General features: G+C 36.4%; 4 protein-coding genes across 5 annotated transcripts in view; 1 reads left to right on the top strand and 3 right to left on the bottom strand.

The window, feature by feature from the left end:
* LOC132118078 (myosin-7-like) overlaps nucleotides 1-25,863 on the top strand; it is a 151,802-nt gene that overhangs the window by 58,471 nt on the left and 67,468 nt on the right. The gene's annotated exons all lie outside the window — the stretch shown is intronic.
* On the bottom strand, nucleotides 6,704-11,802 carry LOC132118073 (selenide, water dikinase 3-like). The gene is made up of 8 exons (XM_059527591.1): nucleotides 11,121-11,802; nucleotides 9,936-10,039; nucleotides 9,748-9,855; nucleotides 9,473-9,627; nucleotides 8,516-8,606; nucleotides 8,252-8,351; nucleotides 7,480-7,692; nucleotides 6,704-7,013 (listed from the first exon to the last, which is right to left on the bottom strand). Exons 1-8 carry the CDS (start codon nucleotides 11,419-11,421, stop codon nucleotides 6,739-6,741), a joined length of 1,347 nt encoding a protein of 448 aa, XP_059383574.1. The 5' UTR covers nucleotides 11,422-11,802; the 3' UTR covers nucleotides 6,704-6,738.
* Nucleotides 11,987-13,857, bottom strand: LOC132117705 (translocon-associated protein subunit delta-like). The gene is made up of 6 exons (XM_059527021.1): nucleotides 13,697-13,857; nucleotides 13,385-13,503; nucleotides 13,217-13,291; nucleotides 12,930-13,019; nucleotides 12,598-12,663; nucleotides 11,987-12,409 (listed from the first exon to the last, which is right to left on the bottom strand). The coding sequence occupies exons 1-6, from the start codon at nucleotides 13,746-13,748 to the stop codon at nucleotides 12,305-12,307; spliced, it is 507 nt and encodes a 168-aa protein (XP_059383004.1). The 5' UTR covers nucleotides 13,749-13,857; the 3' UTR covers nucleotides 11,987-12,304.
* Nucleotides 17,645-25,145, bottom strand: LOC132118074 (NF-kappa-B essential modulator-like). Of its 2 annotated transcripts, XM_059527592.1 has the most exons (15): nucleotides 24,872-25,145; nucleotides 23,763-23,937; nucleotides 23,387-23,679; nucleotides 23,228-23,299; nucleotides 22,852-23,031; nucleotides 22,237-22,298; nucleotides 22,035-22,082; nucleotides 21,025-21,127; nucleotides 20,794-20,909; nucleotides 20,559-20,711; nucleotides 20,365-20,455; nucleotides 19,566-19,709; nucleotides 19,296-19,432; nucleotides 18,488-18,561; nucleotides 17,645-18,327 (listed from the first exon to the last, which is right to left on the bottom strand). In XM_059527592.1, the coding sequence occupies exons 2-15, from the start codon at nucleotides 23,932-23,934 to the stop codon at nucleotides 18,164-18,166; spliced, it is 1,809 nt and encodes a 602-aa protein (XP_059383575.1). In that variant the 5' UTR covers nucleotides 23,935-23,937; nucleotides 24,872-25,145; the 3' UTR covers nucleotides 17,645-18,163. The 2 variants fall into 2 exon arrangements, with proteins under 2 accessions (XP_059383575.1, XP_059383576.1); XM_059527593.1 differs by lacking the exon at nucleotides 22,035-22,082 and having other exon boundaries at nucleotides 24,872-25,144.

Below are 25,863 nucleotides of genomic sequence, written 5' to 3' on the forward strand. Positions count from 1 at the left end.
TTTAGGGGTGAGCTGGACCGCAGACTGAAGGCAAAAGGGCCAACAAGTGCTAAGCATCTCTCGGGGAACTCCTTCAAGACTGTTGGAAGACCATTTCAGGTGACTACCTCTTGAAGCTCATCAAGAGAATGCCAAGAGTGTGCAAAGCAGTAATCAAAGCAAAAGGTGGCTACTTTGAAGAACCTACAATATGACATATTTTCAGTTGTTTCACACTTTTTTGTTATGTATATAATTCCATATATTATTCCACATGTGTTAATTCATAGTTTTGATGCCTTCAGTGTGAATCTACAATTTTCATAGTCATGAAAATAAAGAAAACTCTTTGAATGAGAAGGTGTGTCCAAACTTTTGGTCTGTACTGTATATATATATATATATATATATATATATATATATATATATATATATATATATATATATATATATATATATATATATATATATACACACACACACACACACACACACACACACAGTATGTACATGTATGTTTCTAAAACAGAGATTCTTGAGGAACTAGTCAGTGCAATTAAGATTTCAGTAGTGTCTGTGGTAGTTTTAGGAGGCTACACTTCTGCTTGCTTTAATCCCACCACTGCAAGCAATTATTAGAAACATGTATTTCAATCATAAATTTAATCTGGAAGTCCAAAACTCACTTACTCTTAGTTGGATAAGAAATGAACTCCCATTTTAGGAACCTTTTTTGTAGTCTTAAAAAATACATTGACTTATCACATTTCCTGCTTTATGACAAAATGATTGAAATTCTTGCTGATTGGAAATGCATTATAATTTCCCCCATTTAACAGAAAAGCAACAAATCCCATAATTTCCATTCAGTCCTTATTGGGACAAATATACTGTTTTTCAATATATTATTGTCCAAAAGTATATCAATGACTGTGATTAACTGTAAACTACTAACCATTAGATTAAGAAACATTAACAAACATTAAGAAAACTAACTGCTAGTGAACTTTTTGTTATACTCAATGCATAATGATGGATAATCATACAATTATTTAGCACATTTAATTGACAAGATGTGCAGTACCTAAAATACGATCAATGTTGTAATAAATTATTTTTTTTATATCAATTTACTCTTTGTAGTTCTTTATTTTGGTCCTTCTTATTTTCTTGATAAAGTAAACATAGGAAATACATAAACTGCAGAAAATGGTTTTCACCTCAAGATCACCATTTTTTAATGAACAGCTACATTTGTAAGGTAGAATGTGCACAACTCACTTGAATAAGTCGAGTCTCAGCAAATGGGTTCACATCGCTCACATAAACTGAGTTCATATTATTTATCTCCCCAGATAATGAAGAGGAAATAAAGTTTTGAGTCCTGACCAATCCTTAAGGTACTTTTATGCTTAAAACCTTATATCTAGCCAGAAAATGTGGATGATTACATACAGTATATGCATTGCAAGCATTATGATATAGTTGCACAGTTCATTTAGGATGAATCATAATTTTATGAGAATCGACTATAGAGAATAAGACTCCCCCTGTCTCTTATGTCAGCTTCTACTGTTCCTCATCCTGGATATTTTGTGGCATGCCGATGGCTCTATGTTGTTGGAAGAGCTGGTGAAACAATAGAGCTCAAAAACTGAATGCATTAGATATGGATTTCCAGTGCAGGGAGGACAGAAGAAACTGACTGCTTGTGGATTTGCTTTCGGTTTACTCTGCTTCTGCTGGCTGGTGTGCTTTACCTCACGGGAGATGACAGGAAGATGGGTGCCATGTCTGGGGTCAAAAGAGGTGGTCACATGTACCTGTCTCTTTCCTTTATGCAAAGAAACCTCCCATCATCTTTAAATCAATCCAAAAACATGTCAGGCATCTCTGCCTCTCAAAAGAGAACCACACTGCAGCTTGACTGTATAAGGAGATGCTTCTGTGTTTTAAGGAAAAAATTACCAATTTAAATCCATCTGACATCTGATCATCACCATCAGAGGACATTTAGAAAGAAAAGACTACATTTTTACATGTGTGTTAAACCCTGTTAACCAGTTATTCAAACCTGTGGTGTCTGGAATGGAATACTAGCTTACTGTTTTCTGAATACAGTGTAGTGCTACATACAGTGTGATAGATATACATAACCACCACCAAAAAAAAAGAAAAAAATTATATATATAAAAAAAAAATCTTCAAAAAAAAAAATTTGTAAGAAGTCTCTTATGCGCATCATAGAAGCTGCATTTATTTCATCAAGATACAGTAAAACATGAATATTGTGGAATATCATTACAATTTAAAATAACAGTTTCTATAATACATTTCAAAATTACTAATGTAATACATTCCTGTGACGCAATCAGCCTGCCATCTCGCTTTTCCTTCAGGACAAGACAAAAAAAGGTTCATCTTTTAGACTACACCACCCTTCATGTCTAGAATCGGAGATCTGAGAACAGCTGCAAAAGGTATTTTTGGAGATTGGATGCAAAAGCACACTTACACCAGAGGCCGTCTTTGGGGCTCGTGCTCTCCATACCGAACTAACAAACCACTATCTGTTATCCCACTTTACTCAAGCTCATATGACATACTGTTATTACTTGTGCAACAGATTGCCAGCTCACACACTTAAATCAAATTTTCACTGCAAACGAAAATACTGATCTCTATATCCATGACTGGGTACACATTTTGATTCGAGTTTGATTAATTCGCATAGTAGATGTAAAGTACACTTTGCTGACATAAGACCCAATCTTTCTGCTAATGATTTAAATATACATATATTCAAAATATTAATACATTTAAATTTATACAGCTCAGCATTGAACTGGTAACCTGAAAATATGAACTATTCATAAGACCAGCTCATTAGAATGCTTTAGTATATAATAAATAGGAGATAAAGTCAGAAATAAGAGATTAAAAAGTCAAAATTAAGAGATATAAATTTAGTCATGATAAAAAAACACTCGTTGCTCCTGTCCTGAAGAAGGCTTTGAAGCCAGAACGCGTAGATCTACCTTTGTAACTAGTTTAATGATTTAGCCAAGTCAGCTAAAGGCTTTTTATTGTTACTACGAGTGTCTTGGAGTAATTCATCATTCTAGTTGATACTGACCTCGAACTATTCAAAGAGCACCGTTGATCATGTGAGAAAACCAGTGCAGCATTCTTAGCCCCTGCTGTTTTGTCAACAATTGTTGCGTTGTTTGTTTTCACGTCCAACTGTAAGATGTTTCTTGCCATTATTTTGTAGTAGGCTACACACTATGTTTTTATAAAACTGCTAATTCAACTCTGGTAAAATTATATTGGTTTTTATGTGTGGCTTTTAAGATTTAGCAGCAATGGCATGGATTCAACTAAATCAATATACCAGCCCTAATCAACACATAAAAACATAATCAGTGACGACCCTTATGTGGTATTAAACACAAACACGCAATGATCTGTACTGTGAGCATTAATGCACAGCACACTTGTCCACCAAGGGTTCTGCTGAACAGGTTTAGACTGGGCATGGTGTCAGGCAATGTCAGGCAAAGTTGTTAAACTATTTCCTCGCTGAGATCAGACTCCGCACCAGAAAGAACATTATGAAAGAGAAAGAGGGGGTTGCGGAGAGTGAGAAGGAAAAATTTATATGCACACAATGCACAATTATCAACCTCTTCCTCTACTAATCAAAAACATACCAGATGATGGAGGGAGAAGAGCTGGTAAACCAAAAGTTTTAGGTCAATAAAAAGTCAGATGATGATCTATATTGGTCTAAATGCAGCAGATTCAGGCAAGGAGAGTGGAAAAGGAGAACAAGAAGAAAGGACAAAACCTAAAGGTAAAAAACAAGGACAGTGTAGAGATGGAAGAATTCCACCTGCACAAATTCCTATATATTCTCATATTGCACTGATACACATACTTGAGCAATGGAATGGTCTTACATTTACATTTAGCTGACGCTTTTATCCAAAGCGACTTACAATTGCTATATAGGTCAGAGGTCGCACGCCTCTGGAGCAACTAGGGGTTAAGTGTCTTGCTCAGGGACACATTGGTGTCTCACAGTGGATTCGAACCCGGGTCTCTCACACCAAAGACGCATGTCTTATCCACTGCGCCAACACCACCCCACATTTATTATTATGAGGGAGAGATGCAAAAATGAAAATAATGTCCCCAAATCAAGCTACTACTAAATATATTGTAGAAACTTGGAATTTTATATAATTTAATAGAAACTTGGATTGCTTGATATTTGGAGACATCTAGATTTTCTGAGTGCATGAAGTGACTAAAACAAATGTATTCTCCAGTACTAAACATTTAACATGTAAGTTCAATTAACTTTGAACTAATGAAAAGTGATATGACAAATCTTCCTTCTTTTTATCTTGAATTTGATAAAAATTCATTAATTCTTCAGCCTACATCTGTCCTTTGGCAAAATATGAAGAAAAAAAAAATCAGTTTCTTATCATGCACATTTATGACCACTATGTTCAGTTTTCCCTTTGCTCAAACACCAATTGCCATATTCTCGAAAAATGCATTATCATACACTTAAATGAAATGTCAATTACTGTTCAAAAGAGGTAAGCTAAAGCAGCATGATGTTAATGCAGCCAGAACAACCATCTTCCATCTTACAATGTTGCACTCTTCTGACACACTGTGGTCGACCATCTGCAACACATGTAGACTCTCAACAACAGAGACGTTCAAACAATCTTCAACAAAGCTTCAATGAATTACAGAGCCAGTTTAGAGAAGTGACAGGTTTATTACAGATGAAAACTGCAATGACAAAACCATGGCAAGTGAATGAACATGGCAGATCAGCTTATCCCTTCCTATCTAAAATCAACCTCACCCGTCCCATGAGCTGGGGTTAGAGAGAGAGGTGTCATAAAGAGGACTGTGGACACTGCTGTTCTGTCCCAGCCATTCAATTGGCACAACAGGCATTCTGGGCTCACCCGCTGGACCAGAGAAAGCTGCTCAAACCTTTCTCAAATACAAGAGAGAACCAGACTACCTTATCTTCTGCTCAACAGATTGAATGAGAGAGAAGAAAGAGAGTTTACGATGCACATCATCCATACGTCTCAACACAATCATTCAGAATTAACTGCTGCCCCTAAAACCATGACACACATTACCCATATTCTACTGAATGAAGAACCAGTCTAACCAGCGTAAGGTCACTATATTTAGGAAAACGAACCACAAGAGAGAACATTAACCTAATTTTACCAGGCATGTGTCAATGTTACAAGGATGTCCTATTAAAACAGGTGGAAAATTCAGACCTATGTGGACTGTACAAGATCAGCATCACCTAAAAAAAAAAAAAAAACACTTGAAATTTGGATAACTGGATTTAAATCTTTGACACAAATTCAATATTGATTGTACCAATAAATATCACAATTAAATGATTTATGATTATGATTATTCAGGCCCCATGATACATTGGTGTGATAGTGTGTCCAGCTTTGACACCTCTGTCAGATGACTTAAATGAAAAACACTTTTGATTGTCACTTTAGGATAATTGCTATTCAAAGCGTTTGATTGATCAGGAACTCACTGGAATGTTTTCTTGGTAAGCCTGGCTTCATTTTAGTGAGGTCCCAAAGCCACCACCTCATAAAAGCAGAAAGAATTACACTCCGGATAAAGTAAAAAAAAAAAAAACAGTCAGATTGTTTTCAGTCAAACATTTTCTAGAGAAAGGAATAGTTCACCCAAAAATGTACATTTTATTATTTACTCAACTTCATGTTATTCTAAACCCATGTGTTGTTATTTTTTCAGAGGGACATGAAACAATCATTTTGAGCACTTTTCCTTATAACCAATTCACTCATTCAGTGATCTGCTACTAAAGTCGATAGATCACAAATTTGAACAAATTCTGTCTGCTGATAGTAAAACTTTTTTTTCCATTCCAGTACAAATATCATTTAACATTTAATTGAAGCATAAAAGATAAGATTTTCTGTTTCCTAAAAAATGTGTCTAAATTTAAAACAAGAAAAAAAAACTATTTGTGGTAAGAACATTCATAATAAGGAAAAGCCTTAAAAACAAGTTTATTCATACCCTACTTTTTCTTGTTTTAAGCAGAAACTGTATTATTTTGATCCATTTTTCAAGAAGCGGGATGTCGGCTTGCCCCTCAGGTTGATGTAAAAATGTTTAGCTATTTGTGCTAGAAAATAAAACAAATACGGAATAGAAAATCACTTTTTGCAGTGTCTGGCTTAAAGAAACTTAGCACAGAAAAACTACTTTGATGATGTTTTTTGATAGACATGGTCACTATGATCAGTTGTATAGAAAACTGTAGCCGGTGTCCCACAAATTTTTTTTAATTAACATATAGCAGCATACAGGTTTTCAGCAACATGAGGCTAAATAACTCCGCTTGGGTGCTGTTTGGGTGAAGTATTCCTTTAAAGAACAGCTGAAAAACAGCTCAATTTGCAAAAAATGGAAACAAAGTGGAGGTGTGTGTGTTTAAAAGAATGAGAGATGAATGAGTTTTCTTGTTGTCCATTCCATCTCCCACCAGGTAAATCTAAATATTTTTGGTCTGTCGCTCTCAACGCTTTGGTTGAACAGGGGGATGAAATGGACAGCAGGAGTAACCACACATACTCTGTGTCTGTTATGGCCACACACACTCAAATGTATCCAGCTCACTGAGAGCGCCTCCGTGGCACTGTGGAGTTGTTAGGTCAGCTGCACCTCAGGAGGACTGGCATTATTGTTGCTCGCCTCCTGTGTGCAGACCACAGAGCCACGGTACGGGACCTCAATGATCCGAGGTTTGTCAATGATGCGGGCGCAGCGATTGCCCTTCTCCACGATGCCAATGATCCAAGCCTGTTGCCCATCGCCCGCCCCTCCGTCCTGCCCCACAGCTCCCGACAAACCCACACGACTGGATTTCATCTCGGCACAAAAGCGGGCTGCCTGCTCCCGCGGCAAGCAGATCAACAGACCACCTGAGAGAGGCAGGAAAAAGATTTTCATCTACCTAAGAGTTTGGAGAAATCTCTACAGACCAGGACAGTCTGAAATATTTAGGAATTAAGGAGGACCTCGAGTATAATATGCATTTATCTGCTTTCAAATTTAACCTATCAAATACGAGAATTGATATTGTTTGTCCAATGACTGGAGTTGTATATATGTATGCTGTTCAGTGTACATATAACCTTTCATTTATTACTATTAATAATAAAAAATCAAAAAAAAGATACAAATCTTTTTCTATTAACATTTTCTGAATGTCAGTGATGTTGTCTGATTGGCAATGCTTTTCGTTAAAATATTTGAAATGACAAACTTTACTTATACAGAAAGGATCCAAAACGGATTATGTTAAGGTACTTCAGGTTTCAGTTTAAATTCAAAGTTATGACAGTCATTGGTTCACAATTGTGTTGTGCATTGAGCTGGGACTCTCACCTGATGTTTCAGAGGAAGTGCCCTGCAAAAGCCCAAACAGGTTGCCACCAGCCTTACTGATTGCGGCCATTTTGGAGATAATGGGAAGGTTGTGAATGACAAAGGCAACGTCATTTTTCTGCTGCTGGGCGAGATTCCGTGCGTGACCTATGATCCCGAAGCCTGTGATGTCTGTGGCAGCGTGTGCATTAAATTTGTGCATTAAGGCAGCAGCTGAAGACAGAAAGAAAACAAAAGTAACATTTGAAAACAATATAAAACTGGTTCTTAAAGTACCTTGTACTTAACCTTTGAAAACTTTGAACTCTGCATTTCTTTATGTTTTTGAAAACACTAATGCTCACCAAAGCTGCATTTATAGATCAAAAATACAGTAAAAACAGCAATATTATTAAATGAAATTACTACAACGACCCCAAACCTGGTAACAATTTAGAATAGGGAACACATATTCACTATTAAGAGTTTTTCCTGAACAAACTACTAATTTGCTGCTTATTAATAGTTAAAAAGGTAAGCTAGTTGCTAAATTTATGGGGTGGATTAAGGGAATCTAAAATATGGTCATGCAGGAAAAGGCATTAATATGTGCTTTATAAGTATTGATAAACAGCCAATAATATATACATTTTATTTTTTCCTTTTTTTCCCTCAAATAATCGTATAGGTCATTTGACCTACTACAAAGTTGCCAAACTAGGTTGTGTGTACTGAATATTGACCCTACTGGTAAAATGAATCCACATTTAAGAATGCTTATGCAGTGACATACCAGTGCGATTGAGGGTGGCCATATTAAGCATAGCCTCCTGATAAGCTTGCTCCACCTCCTCCCTGGATATCACCAACTTTATCTTGTTCCACTTCTCAGGCTTCATGAATTAAGCATAAAGGTAAACAGATACAGAAAGAAATGAGATGAGATTACAGTGATACATCTGGAGTTGTTATGTCTTCATAACGTCTACAAAAAAGGGGAGAAAAAAACAGACAAGAAAATACGTCATATTTGACGCTAATACACAGCAGTACTCACTATATCCAGCCACTGATGGGCATTCACTGCTACTTGAGTTCCCAGAGGTTTAGTCAGAACTAACACATCTCCAGGTACAGCACTGTCAGGCCTGCAGACATACATATACATGTGAGCATTTACACATCTAAGACCAAGAAGTGTCACACAATGGATATTCACTTTGATAATTGTGGAAATATTCATTAAGAAAAAGTCTGAATCCTTTAGAACCAAGTGTACAAACCAGTGTTGGGCAAGTTAATCTGAAAATGTAATCAAATTACTGATTACTCCTTTTAAAAGTAATCACGTTACTGTTCTGATTACTTTATTTCAAAGTAATTAGTTACCGTACATTACTTTTTTCCTCTATGAAATATGTGAAATCCCAGCATACGCGCTCCCGATAAATATTTGTTATTAAAGCATCAACATTCACAGAACACTGTTATTTTTCACTAAAGCAAGCGGCTGCTGCATGCATGGTTTGGGAGAATGCAAGCAAAGAGCGCTGCATTTATAATCTCTAAAAGAAATCTCTGTTATAACACAGTAAATATATGCATATTTAATATTTCATAATGTCTACAATTCGTGTGTTATAATGAGAGGAAACATGAGCATGCACATTTCAGCACATCATTCCTCAACACTGCAAACACACGTTATAGCCTAAATAGAAACTGCATACAACGCCTGCTAATCGTTCATATTTTATATTAGTTCATGTTGCTTTTGTGCAATAGATTAATAACAATTTATGTGTTTCAGATATTTTATTTTTAGATATTTCTATTATACTGGAGTCCCGTGAATAATTTTATTCTCCTGAATCCTGCACACACACACACACACGAGTCTCTGCACTCGCCTATCAAGTCTTGTCCCATGCGCTGCACTAAGTAATGCGTTAATGCCCAACACTGGTACAGACACAGTCCTTTGATTCACAAGAGAGCAGACAGAGACACTCACATGATGAAATCATTGGGCTGGCACACCACAGAAGCCACGCCCCCGATGATGATCCAGGGATTGATGACTGTTTGTCCCCCGGTTACTGAAGTCCCAGCCTCCTCTGCTGCATCACGGAAGCCCTTCATCATTAGAGGCAACACCTGATCTCTCTCCTGAGAGGACAACAGCATAGTACAAAGAGAATTAACCATTTCACACTCAGCTAAAACCTATACATACAAAACCTATTAACAAAACGTAAAAAAATGAAAAAAAAAAAAATTAGAGCTCACCTTCTCATTCATCTTCTGACTGACGCTGAGAAGCATGAGCATGTTGTCACACTCAGTGATGCCCATGGCGTACAGATCACTCAGAACATTTGCACAAGCAATTCGTCCCTATAAAAGAATGGATGCGAGTCCCACTTATTTGGAAGCTCCATGCTAACATTTTCAAAATATTAATAGAGATCACTCACCATCATGTAAGGATCCTCCACTAGAGGATAGAAGAAATCTGTGGTTTGGACCAGGGAAAGACCTCCATGCCTCAGAGGGATCACACACGAGTCCATTCCAATCCCTGCAGATAAGAACCAACAGAGATATTATTTTTCACCCTCTGTAATTTAATGCACAGTGTGCATGCATATTTAAAGAAGCTTTGACTAATATTATAATATAGATACTTAAATCCTTATAAAAACCATTCAGTTGGCAACAGTATGAAGCATTGTTGTAGGATTACTTATGATCCATTTTGCAGTGGAAAGCATTAATTTATAGCCTGGGTCCATAGTTCACATCTCTTTCAAATGATTGCGTTATACTTCCTAGTAGTTTTTAATTAACAGGATAAGCCAAAGGTTAAACAAAGAGTTTTGCAAACACAGATGGTCTGTTTTTTTCGAGATATATAGGAATAACATGAAAACAATTGTACTTTGTAGTTCTGTTTTATACATTAATAAATTATAACATATTGCATGCTGAATAACGTCTGTAATAAAAATTGAATAATATATTATTATAGTCAGGTTAGTCAGAGTATATTAAAAGGACTGATGCAGGAAACAAAACGGTTAGTTTCTATTTTCCAACCTGTAAATATGCACAGATAACATGAGCGCTTTAGTTAATTCACTTTGACATTTGGCAATGATGGGGATTCTGACTCATTTCCGCGAATCGGTTCTTTTGAACAGTTCGCTTCCATCAATCGGTTCACAAAACCGAGTCAGTGATTTTTTAAGATCACATAAAAACCACTAGTAATTAACATATTACTGCTTACTACTGTTTTTTCTTTTCTTTTTTTCCTATTAACCAAAGTGTTTGATGTCACTATTTTATTAAATTCACCACTTATTGGGAAATTTAACCAATTCAATTTTATCATTTAATCAAGTCCAAAATCTACTTCCAGTAGGTTTTATTCATACAAATGTTGCTTTTGGCTATTTAATTAATCTAACTTTCGTCCTATCAGTCAAATTCCTCCAAATTCACTTTCTATCAGAAAAAGCAAACTCACAGTTTACTGCTTTTTTAACTGTTCAACAGATTCATGAAAAAGATCCGACTCAGAAGAACGAGAGGTTGACGGATCAGCGCGCGGTGTTTGACAGCGCTGGTGTGACTGTGACAGGTCAGTCATACTTTACCTAGTCGAGGACCCTGAGCAACTGAAACAAGTCCGAATTCAGCGGTCTCGTCTCCAACACCCGCCCCCGAGCCGCTGTCCTCTCCGGGCAGGCGGTCCGGCTCTAGTCCCTGCAGGAGTTTGAGCAGAGTCTCCTGTGGGACTTTACACCCTCATCCCTTCAGATCGGAGAAGGCCGTGAGTCGGAAGCCACGGTCTAGGCCGTGCTCCTCCGGGTTCAGCGCCTGGTATCCAGCCGGGTAAAAGGCTCCATACCCTCCCGCTCCGCCAGAGTCCACTGACGCTGGCTCAGAAACTGACATGGCTAGAGTTAATTCATTTATCCTTATTTAGATAGTGAAACACGGGCGAGTCTTTTAACGGGATAAATGGCTGACAGAATCAAGAGAGCCCGTTTTATCTGCACGCTTGGTCATAAAAACGAGTGTGGACGCGGCGCGCTTGCGGACTGAACCATCTCACCCTGCGGAGGGGAGCGGAGACTCACCTTAAGACACTAGTAAGAGAATTAATCGCCGACAGAAAGACAAGATTACTGCCAGAATACACTCAGACCGCATCATCTGTCAGAACACCGGCAGAGAAAGTGTAGGAAAATTAATCTCGCACCAAATTTAACTACGTCTAGGATGATTTACATTTGACTGGTCACAATAAACCCCCTCTAAAACAAGCATCGCATAGTCTGCAATCGTGAGCACCGCCTATTGTGGGACTGCCATAAAGGTGCATCAGACGGTTGTATAGTCATGCAAATTTTATATACAGTATGTGTACGTGTGTGTGTAATTACATGATGTCACAATGTTAATGGGGTAGAGCGGTTAATTATACAACCACTTATATATATATAAAATGAGTCATGAAAACTGAGAAAATTCTTTATTCCCATAGTCAATGAATTTCATCGATATTTGGGACACTTCACACAAGATAACTGGACTATGATGATGGTTTAATTTTAATAGCACAAATGAAAAGTTGTATTTCTTTAATTTGAGTTTGCAAAAAAAAAAAAAGTACATAACACCAACTTTGGGTGTTATAATTAATGTCCATAATGATATTTTTCCCAACAAACCAGTCTTGTGTTTGTCCATGGCACTAAAATCTGCATATTAAATGTCAGAATAGGGAATGCCTCGAGACCAGTTTGAACAGTGTGGTGAAGAATTTCTTCTCATCTCAAGCCTGGATTGCACTTTTGGTGCTGTAAGCCAGGTAGTAGACCAAAATGCCAATCAGAGCAGCCAAGACCTCCGTGGACACCCAGGGACCACTCCATGCACCCTGCAATTCATAAATACACAGATTAATAAACATACAGAAACAAATCATACAAAAAGTACACAACTAGTAGCAACACAATCCAATGTGGAGGTATATTTTTGTAAATATATGTTAACAGGTTTTTCTTAGCCCTAATCATTACCCAGATAAGGCGCTTGTTGACAATGAAGATTAATATGCATATTTACCCTGTGATCCACATTGACGGAGAACAAAGGCTTGATGGCTTCAACATCTTCATTGTTTCTCTGAGCCTGTAAGCATTAACATTTTTATCAGCACTGTTGAATATACAGTACCATCAATTAGAAAAAATGTCTTTATTTACTCACCCAAACATGTACTCATTTAACCAAACTGTATTGGTTCTTATTAAGTTAAAGCATTTTTCATAACATCTTTTTATGCTTCACAGAAGTCAGTCAGTCATGTAAGTTTGGAATGACGTGTGGGTGAGCAAATGATGATAAAACTTTATATTTATGGGAAATTACCCAAAAAAATCCTCAAATTTACCAACCTTCCTAAGAGTACTGTAAGACTCCTCGTCAAAGAATTTGACATGATATGTGCCTGAGCTGGCCTGCTTATGAGGAACGCTCCATGAGACCTGGACAAAAACAAATCAGTACAACAGTTTGTCTTATATGCAGAAGAATCTTGGATGTATGGCTTTGTTAGAAAATCACATAAAAATGAAATAAATACTGTCATCATTTAACTCACAGCTGTACCAAACCTGTATGAATTTCAGAAGTTATTTTGCAGAATGTTGGTACCCATACATTAAATCCTCTGTAACCTTACCTGGTATTTGCCAACATCTTGGCCTCTGGTCACAGGAAACTGCTTGCCATTAACGTCTGCATAAAGAGCAACACTCTAAAAACAAAACACAAGTGTGGTCAGTGCACACTTCTGTACAAATAAAGCGTATATATATATATATATATATGTAACCGTTAGTCCACTGACCTGAGCTCCGTTAGCACACGCCAGACTCAGCTCGACGATGAACACGGTCTCGGAGGAGATGAGCGCGTCTGTCGTCGTGTATGAAGACGGAGAGATGACTGGGTCTGTGCAAGTCTCAGCTGAGGAGAGAAAACACCTCTCACATTACAGTATATAACAGTTAACTATAAAGCTTTGCAATAGATGACCATGAAAAAAGCAGAACCAATTCAATGCAGCTTGAGACATCTCGATGTTAGCCTGCATGACGATAAGCGAAAAGATTGAAAGCCGTGAATGAATGTTGTATATCGGACGGTAATTTAAAATTACCTGCACAAAGGCCCAGACAAAGAGCCAAAATCGCTGTTATAAATCGCATCATGTTGACCCCTGGGCAGCTAAATCCACCTCTACTCACTTAAACCTGAGGAAAAAGAGCAGCGCTAGTCTTCACCCAATGAAACGCAGACAGACACGTCACCTCAACGGAAGAGTGGCGCGTGTGATAGCGAGTGCGCCTCTGGTGAAAGCCGCCGGTTCTGCAGAGATCTTAAGTGATTAGCTAGTGTAATTGATGTTCATATTTTTATTATGAATACATCTAAATAATCGCAGATAAATAAAATGCAAAAAAATTACATACAAATAGTTTTTACTATTAAGTTTTTTCCATATTAAACCAAATAAAAAGTGATTGGGGGCCTTGATATATAAAAAAAAAAAAAAAACATGAGAACCACTGATGTAGATCTGGTGCACATCTGCATGATTTTCCACATCCCATTATTAATACTTTTAACCAAGTGGTAAAGGGGATTATTAAATGTATTATGTGTTGTTGAATTATTGACATCTATCTATCTATCTATATACTTTCAATATATATATATATATATATATATATATACACAGTACAGACCAAAAGTTTGGACACAAGCATAGTTTTCTTTATTTTCATGACTATGAAAATTGTAGAGTCACACTGAAGGCATCTATTTGACCAAGAAGGAGAGTGATGGGGTGCTGCGCCAGATGACCTGGCCTCCACAGTCACTGGACCTGAACCCAATCGAGATGGTTTAGGGGTGAGCTGGACCGCAGACAGAAGGCAAAAGGGCCAACAAGTGCTAAGCATCTCTCGGGGAACTCCTTCAAGACTGTTGGAAGACCATTTCAGGTGACTACCTCTTGAAGCTCATCAAGAGAATGCCAAGAGTGTGCAAAGCAGTAATCAAAGCAAAAGGTGGCTACTTTGAAGAACCTAGAATATGACATATTTTCAGTGGTTTCACACTTTTTTGTTATGTATATAATTCCATTTATAATTCCACATGTGTTAATTCATAGTTTTGATGCCTTCAGTGTGGATCTACAATTTTCATATTCATGAAAATAAAGAAAACTGTGAATGAGAAGGTGTGTCCAAACTTTTGGTCTGTACTGTATATATATATATATATATATATATATACAGGGCTTGACATTAACTTTTTTGCTCACTAGCCAATGTGGCTAGTGGTTTTCCAAAGTTACTAGCAACACAGCATTTTTATATATGATTAAATAGGATTTAATTCATAATTCTACTGAAAATTTTAATTGACAGTGCTAACATTAATATTATAATATAAAAATTATTACTCTTTGGTCAAAATAAAAAAATTATGGATAAAATGACTATTTTGAGATTTGCTAAAGATTACAGTTCATAGTTTTAAGTTATTTTTAAAGATTACCTTGTGGACAAATGACTTGCTTCTTGCGTCAGATCAAGGCTGCATCTCACTACTAGTTTTACTTGGTTTTAGTGCTGCGTTCGACACCATAGATCATGACATACTCATAGATCGATTACAAAACTAAAGAGGTATTCAAGGGCAGGCTAAGATGTTTTCCAAGGAGACAGAACTATTTGCACTGTTTTTTATCAGTGGGACAATATTTATACAATACTATAAACTAGAAATAATTTAAAGGGGTCTTGCAGGTCACAGCAGCACGTATTATGTGCCCAGTTACATCTGATTCAAATATTATGCTAATTAACAGTGAGCGGTTGTTTCAGACATCACAGTGCTTCACTCGCACTGACTCTTATTCTGCCTGAAAGAATGAAAAGACCGAGCTGAAGGTGGAGCGATTCGACCAATCAGATGAAAGCAGTGTTTCAGCTCCGCCCACAAGTGAGAATGAAATATTGAAACCTAATATAAACCGAATATAAACCGAAATGATCAAAATGTACACGGACCAACGGTCTTGTCCATGTTCTCTCACTTGAATCTTCTTGAGTCTTGTCCTTCTGCAAGCCCCGCCTTGTTCAAGCAGTGATTGACGTGGCGCGAGGGGGCGGAGACGTGATCGGCTCGGAATGCATTTTCAATGTGCACATTGAATTTTGAATGAAATTGAATGAAAATGCAATGTAAGTGTCTTGACTGTGAGTGTTAATGCAATTAAGAAAAAAAGCATTTGAATGATAATTTTGCCACAGTTTTTGCTTGAACATGTTATACATATCTAATCATTTCTGTAATACATTTTCATTTTAATTTTGCAACTTATAAAGCGTTAAAATTAGTATTAATTTTACATATTAAAACTAGTGTATGAAATGGCAAATGAAAATTATGTAATTTAATTTTAATTTTGCACCAAACGTTGCACAAATGTATTGGAAAATGTAAATGTAAATACAGAAATGCATTGACTTTTTACATATTGCATTGTCATTTTGCATATTACATTCCAAATTGAATATTGCTACCCATATGATCCTACCTGTCCGATCGCTACCATTTTGTTTATTTAAATGAGGAGTCATATCTTTTATCACCAGTAAAATATTGGTGCCACAAGGATCTGTCCTAGGTCCTCTTCTATTTTCATTGTACATGTTGCCCCTTGGTAATATTATTAGAAAATACGGGATTAGTTTCCCATTACGCTGATGATTCTCAACTATATATCTCAATGAGTCCAGATTAAACTTCTAAATTATCTAAGATAACAGAGTGTGTTAAAAATTTAAAAGACTGGATGACAAATAATCTCCTATTAAATTTGCATAAGACAGAGATATTAATTAATGGACCAAAAAACATTACACAGAATCTAGTAGATTACAATTTGCAACTAGACGGATGTACTGTTACTTCCTCTACAGTCAAAAATCTGGGTGTTATATTAGACAGCAACTTGTCTATTGAAAACTTCTGTCTTTAAAAAACAAGCTGCAGATAGTCCGAAATGCAGCGTTTTTACAAGGTCAAGAAAATATGTTACCACAATTTTACAGTCTCTGCACTGGCTACCTATTAAGTTCTGTATCAGTTACAAAATATTATTACTTACCTAAGGTCCTAAATGGTTTAGCTCCTGCGTACCTAACTAGCCTTATACCATGCTACAATCCATCACTCTCCCTAAAGTCACAAAACGCTGGGACTTTGGTAGTTCCTAGGATAGCAAAGTCCACTAAAAGAGATAGAGCTTTTTTGCAATTGGCTGCCCAACTCTGGAATAGCCTTCCTGATAAAGTTTGGGGTTCAGACATACTCTCTCTGTTTAAATCTAGATTAAAAACGCATCTCTTTGGCCAAGCATTCAAATAATGCATCTCATAATCTTGTACTGCAGGTATATCTGATCAAATGCACATTATTATTCTTTAGCTTGGGTTAAACAAATGAATTTTACTTGGTTGTAACAGCAAGCTATGCTAATTATGCCTCTATTTGTTTCTCTGTTTTGTAATCTAGGATTTACACAAGCTCCAGTCTGGATCCAGAACACCTGAGAAGAGATGCCAACCCCTCAGAGGACCTCAGATGATGCTAACCCTGAAACAACATACGGAACTAACAAATTTTGCTATAAGTTTGATTGCATCATGATAATTGCTGTTAATAGTGTTCGTTGTCTGTCTATGTCTTTGATTGATTTTTCCACACATTTATGCCATATGTACATAAACTGAGTCACCACTGATAAGCTACTTCTTAATATTATAGAAACATAAATTTTCTGTAAAGTTGCTTTGAAATAATTTGTACCGTAAAAAGCGTTATACAAATAAAATTGACCGTTAAATATCCAAAATTTAAGAAAAAAAAACCTATATTGGCTATAATAAAATAATTACTTTTGTAAAATCTTGACTAATGTCTTATTCAGCCACTCCTGCTTTAAAGTTTTTCATAAATGTAAGTGATTTGTAAGTACACAAAGTCTTCTGTTGCTCACACACAGTATGTGTTTGACAAAGGAAAAAGTATATAGATTCATACATTTATTTCTTTAAATCTCTCCATAACAATAGTCTGTACAAAGTTCTTGTGTTTTTTTCATATTCACTTTGGCTGATAATACACAATATTAACATAGGCGGGCATAAATCCTCAAGAGTGGCGTACATCCAGAGAAACAAATACCACAGGTATACAGGAATCGTTGTCATTGTCAGATGTGTGCAGACATAAAGCAGACGCAAACATTCACACGTGCAGTACATTACACTACGCTGTCACAGAAAGGCAGTACAGATAAGCTTTTTTTGTAAATAGATACACACACACTAAGTGTACAGAAACATGGCTGATATAGCCACATGATAAAAACATTTGCTATCTGTCTACTTCAAGTCAATCTGCAGCAGGATTAAATGTTCAAAGTCCTTAGATGTGTCTTGTGTTCTTGTTTCTAGCATGGTTTTGATTTTCACTTCTTGATTTTATTTATTTTGTTGTTATTATAGTTCACTCAGGTGTCAATAGATCACCTGAACATCTCTTCCTCTCACTGGATACAGTCCATGACGTGAATCTGCAGGGTGTCCATGTCTGGAGCCTTGTACATACATTTGGGACAGCAATAATCAGGCAGCCCATCGTGATCTTCATCTCTTCTGCGTGCAGATGGAGGTTGGGCAGGGTTAAACATGGCCGCTCCTGGGAAAGGTGCTTCAAAAGCAGAAATTTCGGTAAAGATTAATATAACATGCTATAAGACATAACAGTTGCATTTGCCATGTAGTCAATGAAACTAACAACAATTATCTTAAAAACGAAGGAATGTAAGTGCATGCTGTTGCTGATGCAGACTCTGAATGAAGGGTTTTACCAGCTGGAGGAACTGGGTGTGGACGAGGCCTGTAGTCCTCCAAATGTCTATGTTGCATCTCTTCAATGCGAGCTCTGCGAAGAAACAACATTCACTTGTAACTCTTAGACATTTGGAGGCTTTTATAAGCAAATATTCATATCTCTTCATTCAGTGCAATTCATTTCAATTTAATTTCAATTAAATCAATTCCCTGGCATCTGATTCATTTAAAATGTTAAAATGACATTACTAATATAAATATTTTAATAATAAAAAGCTACTTTTTGGTTTAAAAAAATAAATGAATTAAAAACCATTATTTTAAAATTTAATTTAGGCATCACATGTAGTGTAAAGCATAAAAACTGTATTTTCATTTTGAGATCTGCTGAAGATTAGTGTTCCTTAATGGAGTGACCATATCACGGTTTTTAATTGATGTATCGAATAAGTTTTTTCAAGATGTGAAAGAGAATTTGGTTTTTTAATACTCTCTTTTGCATCTTGTTGCACTTGAATGGTTTGACTTTGGAAAGACTTAAAAATACTTGCAAATTCTAAACTTTAATTATATGGTGGTTCAAGTCTGCGGTTAATCTGCAATCACATGCCAAACAACAGGACCTGGTCCATACAGATTACGGATCAACTCTAATTGAATAAATAACATTATATGATAGAATAGGACATCTAAATGTAAAAATAAAGGAAATTAGCAATTGAACATCCAATTTGACCGATATCACTAAAATGAAAAAAAAAAAACTCTCTGGTAACATTCAGTAACACATCATATAGTGGTCACTGTGTCCATCTCTTTTCCTACCTTGAGGTTCCTTCTTGCTTAAGTCTGTCTATCTCAGCTATTGCCTTGCTCAGCTCCTCCTGCAACTCTTCCTTCTTTTGATTGAGTTTCTCTCTGGCTTCCCTCTCAGCCAGGAAGTCCATCTTATAGATCTCTGCCTGCAAAAATAAAAAGTGTAATTGTGTTTATGTTATTACATGCAGCATGTATGCTGAACATTTATTTATAGCAGGCTAAGACAAAGTAAATGAGCAGAGCACTGTAACATAAGTGTGCAGGTGTTATATTCACCTGAGCGTTCAGCACTGGTATAGTCTCTAATGCAGCTCTCAGCTGCTCCGTTTCCTCCTTGAGTTTATCGATGAGATCCTGTTTCAGGGCCAGAGCTTTCTCAGCCTCAGCTAACCTGTTAGCTAGAGTATCTGCCTCTCCACTCTGAAATGGAAATTACCACATGTATGCTTTCCGTTAACACATTTATAGTGAGCCATGCACTGACCTATTTTCAAAAGTGCCAACCACAGACATCAAACAGTCAGTTTTCTAGTTTTGTAGCCTTTAAATTAAGACTTGGGTCAATCACTAATAAGCATGGCCACTATAAAGAAGAGAAAAAATATTTTAAAATGTAGTTTATAAATCCAGTTCAAAATATTTAAAAAAAAATTATTTATTAAGTATTTATTACAAATATCATGAAATATTTATAAATGTTTATTTAGGCTTAATGACTTTAACACACAATCAGGAGGAGGGTTCGCATGGGTTTTATTGATATAAATTTACTATTATGTTTTTCTGTATGTTGGTGGCACAATATCAGTGCTAGTGTTACATAAAACTAGGACTATTACAAATCACTTTCGATATCTGAACAATCTTTAATAAATAAATCTTACATGAAAAATTCTAAATGTTGCCTTGTCATCTAACTGAAATTAAATAAGCTAAAGTACTGTAATCAATAAAACTAAAACAGAAACAAAGCAAAATCTAAAATTAAATCAAAACTATGATGAAAATGTTTAAAATTTTAATAAACAAAACAAATAATAACAAATAATAATAATCACAAACAGCAGCTATCTACCCTGTGATTGGCTTGCTTTTCACTCTTCAGTTTTTTGTCATAATCCTGAAACAAACATGTGTAGGCATGTTGGAGCTGGGCCAGCTTCCTCCTAGATGAGGAAGAGCAACAGGAATTGTGGGTTACTGTTACAACCATAACAATGAGAAAGGAAGCTGTGTTTGTCACAGGGTTCTCCATCCAGCTAAACCCACCTCTCCTCCACTATGACAAGCCTCTCGTTCTTCAGAGCAGTTTCTAGGTTCTGTGTCTGCAGTAAAAGATTGTCCACTGTCACACTGTGCTGCTTCTTCTGCTGCTCCATGTCTTTCTCTAAAGTCTGCAGGCGTTCGGTCTTCTTGCCCAACCTGGCAGATCAAACAGGTTTGTACACACAGCTGCCGAATCTCATACACAAACACATGGACAAGGACCAAGAGATGCACTCACTTATCCTCTAAAATTCGTTTCTCTGCTTCACTTTTCTCCAGCCAATTTTGTCGTTCATTCAATTCACCGAGAAGGGATGTGACCTGAGCCCTCAGAGCTTCACTATCCTTTGTCAGCTACAAACACAAAGATGATCACTCATCCCTGACAACTGCAAATGCTGCCACAGCTCGGCATAGAAAGAAATGACTTTTTCATACGGAATCAGATGTTGTGTCTGGGTTTATGTACCTGAACAAAGTCCTTCTCCTTCTGTTTGAGTAGAGCCTCATTTCTGTCTCTCTGAACAGAGCTCTTCTGAAGACAGTCCAGCTTCTCCTGGAGCTCCCTGTACCTACATCACAGAAAAAGACACAGACAGAATTAACCGTCCATCTTACTGCAGTTCACCACCAAACACACCAATTAATTCCTTATTATCAGTGCATCTTCTACATCTGATCAAATCATCAAATAAAAAGAAATAAAGAGCCACAAAATATTAAATCTTGTATTTTAGCTTCTTTAATATACTTCCCTATAATTTGCCTAGATGCAAATTCTGGCCAACAATGAGATTTGTGTGTATGCTAGGAACTTGTTTGCTGCATTCATTATTATTCAGTCTAACTCCAATAAAACAAAATTGCCAATAAATACTTGTACATTACATTTTTATTTCTAAAATCTATTAATAAAACAATAAAAATACAAACTATTGTTCAAAAGTTTTGGTTCAGTAAAAAGTATTAATGTGTTTAAAGGTGTCTCTTATGCTCAACATAGCTGCATTTATTTGATCAAAAACATAAACCACAATATTGTGACATGTTTCCAAATTTTCTATTTTAAAATAGATTTCTGAGATGGAAAACCTGAATTTTCAGAAGCCATCATTTCCAATCTTAAGTGTTACATGATTCTTAATCTGATGCACAAGAAACAGCTTTGTGCATTTTTGTGGGGAAAGAAGTTGAAACCTTTTCTCTTACATTTTTATTCATTCATTTACAGTTAGTTCATTTATAGAAAGTCCATACAATTTTCTGTAATATTATAAATGTCTTTACAGCCACTTTTAAACAATTGAATGGGTCCTTGCTGAATAAAAGCATTCACTTCTTTGTTTAAACTTCTGAACAGTAGTCTAAATGAGAAATGCTAGTGCATCGGTCTCATTAAAACACAGTATTAAAACACAATGTTCTTTCAACAACAATGAGGGGAGGGACACACACACAGTGAGATATAGTTCCCCTCACCTGCCTTGTGTAGCCTGGAACTGCTCAGTTAGTTTAGCAAAGTGAGAGCTAAGCAAACACATGGATCAAAGCAGAAGACAGAAAAGAGAGATTCCAAACCATTCACATTAAAAGAAAGGAAGTGAAGCACTTTGAGATTTATTACAATACAATCCAAGCATGCAGGGAGAGAGAGCAGTGTAAACTGAACATCTGAGAGTACCTTTCTGCAGGAACGGTGAGAGCACATGCCTGCTGGACTGACTCTTCAGTAACACCACCATTCTGATAAACAGAGGATTGATCAGTTATCAGAAGTTAGATAGATATATTAATACCGTTTTGACATTTCTATTTAAAGAATCCCAAAACAAATCTCAAAATATTAAACAGCACAACTATGGATAATATCAAGTAATATTTCTTGAACACCAAATTTTCTGAATAGTCACGTGACACCGAATACTCAAGCAATGATTATTTTAAATTACAATCATATTATTGTTTTTACTGTATATTTGATTAAATAAATACAGCCTTGGTGAACATAAAACATTTAATAAATCTTACTGACCCCAAACAGTAGTGTACATAATTTAGAATTGATAATAATAATTTGTATAATTTTAGAAATGCAGTTATTATGATCTTGTATTAATTAAGCAACTACGTGTAAGTCTATTACACTGTAGAGTCATTTAAATAAAACCTAAAAAAAAACTTTTACAAATATTTTGAAAAAATGATCAAGTGAAAAGGTGTTGGACATTTTATTTGTGAACTACCCATATGATATGTCTAATTATATAAATAAACGAATGGATCATAACCGCTCTACCTGATTGAGTTTGGAGCGTAACTGCTCTACAGTGGCGAGGAGATTTTCTCTCTCTTTCTCATTCTCCGTCTTCTCCTTCTCCAGCTCCTCATTCCTCCTCCTCAGAGCCCTCATCCCTTCCTCCAGCTTCTCTTTGTGGCTTTTCAGCAGTTTCAGAAAATCATTAGAGCCCTCAGCAGGCTGAAGTGAAAAAGATTTGTAAAGATGACGACACAAATACTTGAACTTGATCTTTAGCCATGCTTGGATTGTACTTTAACACAGTGTACCAGGAGGATAAAACAAGACCCGAAAGAAGTCAAAGCAGATTAACACTCAATGCTGATAAAACTCTATTGTACAGATATTTCACATATTAATATTTAAGGTTAATTACCAAACTCTGAGGCATTGTGTGTCTGCCAGCTTTTCCTTCAGCTCGGTCTGTCAGTACAGCTTCATTTAATACCTGCGTAATGAAACAATAAAGGGAAGTTTTTATTCAATGAACTGACAACTTTAGGCAAGTTCCAGAAGCTTTAAAAAAAGAACCTACTTCTGGTGAATCCACAAGGGCATTCTTCTCTACATTAGTGCACTTCAGCTCTTGGTCCTGGCCTTGATTTCCAGTCTCTTTAGAGATGCCATCACTTGGACTCCCTGGTTGACTGATGCTGTGGTTGAGCTGTCCTAACAGGCTCTGGTTTTCCTGTGCCAGTCGCTGCACTAAAGCTCTGGCCTCACGAAATCTACAGCTCAAGAACTCGCGCTCCTCTCTCGACCTCCTCTGCCACCCCTCCATCTCTTCACATCTTTCTTTGAGGGCATCATTGCTTCGCTTCAGCGCCTCTGTGAAATGTTTAGAATTGTTTATGCAGTTCAATGTTATCAATGGGCAATGAATCTGGCATAGGCAATCTCTCAAGTCTCACCTCGTAGCTGATGATTATCTGTTATGAGTCTATGGACCACTTCATTTCCAGCTAATTCAGGAGGGACCCCCATAGACCCCATCAGTGACCCTTGACCCCTGGCACCCACAGTCTCCTCTCCTGTCAGCTCCCACTGGAGAGTACAACCACCTGACGGCTGCGGCTGGACCATGATCCTGAGAGAGAAGACCAGACAACAATTAGCATCTGGAGCTCGAAAACTCAATGAATTTTACAGTTGTTTGTGATTGCTGGATAAACATATTGAATATGTTTATAACGCTTGCTGCAGCATACTATGAGTCTTTATTAAGTGCGTTTAATTATGTAATCAATAAAGTCTATTTTAAATAATATTAACATACACAGCTTTTGAGCTTTTTTACTAAATGCTGAATTTAACATTAAGTAAGATTAAACAATTCTAAAGTAATAAATATTCTTTAGTTAGTTAACTGATGTAGCCTAATTAACTAATGTTAACAAACAGTACAGCCTTACCAATAACGATTATGAACTGATTTCTTGTTTTAACAACATTATTATTATTATTATTATTTTCGGTGCTGGATTATATTTTAATATAAATTTTGTCATTTTAAATCTCACATGACTAATGGCTGAGTTGAGGGTTTTAACTACAGTTTCACTTTACAACAAGAGCTACATGGGGCGATTCGCCGACATTTCTGCCCTTAACATCGCTAACGTTACAGCTGAAATGAAATAATCTCTCCGATCACAAAACATAGTTTTTCATTCCGTTTTACGATCCTTTTCCCTTCAGAAAATAGTTTACTGTTTCTCGGTGCGGTGTTGAATCCAAAGACAAACACACACTTCAATAACGCTGTAAAATATAATATTGTGCTGATATGTATTTCTTATAGACACGTTTATGTTAAACAGCTTCTCACATCTGAAAAACAAGATTCAGTGTTGTGTTTACAGGTTCCGATAGAGCTAACGACACGACTAGCATGATAGCATCAGAGCATTTAAAACCCTAAAACGTTCAAAACCACACTCTAACACGAGTCAAAGTCCTTAGACATATATCAATTACGTGATAAATAGATAGGAGGATGTAATAGGAAGGTAATTACTACCTTTTTAAGCCGTTCACGGTGTTTAAGTATCTGCGCTAACACAGATCCACTGTCTGTCGGTCTTCAGCCCAGGAAACACGGCCCGGTTTACAGTCAACCACAGACGCTAAGGTCGGCAAACATCTTCAGCTTCACCCAGCTGGAAATTCAGAATCGAGTTTGATAAAGTGAATTAAATAAAAATGTCCAGAAGAGCTCGAACAGGTACAGACTATGGAGGAATTCCCCCTCGACACTTCCGCGCTTCATCACACTCTGCGCTGTTTCCGGGTGGGGGAATTATGGGAAGACACATATTGGTTAAATGTCACGAGGAACCTCGGTGTTTTATTACTTTAATGTCTTCAAGTCATTTGTGACATTTTTTTAAGAATACATGACAGATCCAACCAATATTGTTTTTTTTCCCTTTTTACAACCAATTCTACTGCAGATTATTTCTGTTTTGACACAATGTAAACTAACGTTATCCCAGTATAGACAGGTAGACCATAACACTGAGGTGGTCTAAAAGCATTACGAATATTATCAATATTATAATTTTTAATACTATTATTATTATTATTATTAGACTTCTAGATATTAGGTTTACTTTGCTTAGACTATAAACACTGCTTTAGAGATCCATTAAATGGGGCCATTTATTTGTAGTCCTGATATTTTAACAAGGACATCTGATTACGTAGAAAGGTGTGTGTATATATATTAACAACAACACACACACACACACACACACACACACACACATGTATCTATATATATATATATATATAGCTATATATATATTGAACAAAGAGATAACCTCTTAACACTGAGTTTTCATCATAATGTGCCTCCTTTTGAAAGGAATGGACTTATTGTGATAGATACAAAAATCAACTGTTCCATAAAGGTTTATTTGTTCTTTATTTAATTATATATATATATATATATATATATATATATATATATATATATAGAGAGAGAGAGAGAGAGAGAGAAATAAGTATTAA

The sequence above is a fragment of the Carassius carassius genome, chromosome 37 (genome assembly GCF_963082965.1).
Source record: "Carassius carassius chromosome 37, fCarCar2.1, whole genome shotgun sequence".
NCBI lineage: Eukaryota > Metazoa > Chordata > Actinopteri > Cypriniformes > Cyprinidae > Carassius > Carassius carassius.

What these genes read in the sequence shown, in the direction of transcription:
- LOC132118074 (XM_059527592.1), bottom strand. Translation starts at nt 23,934, where the DNA reads ATGGTCCAGCCGCAGCCGTCAGGTGGTTGTACTCTCCAGTGGGAGCTG. An exon ending in AAACGAATTTTAGAGGATAA is followed by an intron (nt 20,712 to 20,793) that starts GTGAGTGCATCT and finishes TTGATCTGCCAG; the next exon opens with GTTGGGCAAGAAGACCGAAC. An exon ending in CTTGTCATAGTGGAGGAGAG is followed by an intron (nt 20,456 to 20,558) that starts GTGGGTTTAGCT and finishes TTCCTCATCTAG; the next exon opens with GAGGAAGCTGGCCCAGCTCC.
- LOC132117705 (XM_059527021.1), bottom strand. Translation starts at nt 13,748, where the DNA reads ATGATGCGATTTATAACAGCGATTTTGGCTCTTTGTCTGGGCCTTTGT. An exon ending in CGTGTGCTAACGGAGCTCAG is followed by an intron (nt 13,292 to 13,384) that starts GTCAGTGGACTA and finishes TTTTGTTTTTAG; the next exon opens with AGTGTTGCTCTTTATGCAGA. An exon ending in CTTACAGTACTCTTAGGAAG is followed by an intron (nt 12,664 to 12,929) that starts GTTGGTAAATTT and finishes TAATGCTTACAG; the next exon opens with GCTCAGAGAAACAATGAAGA.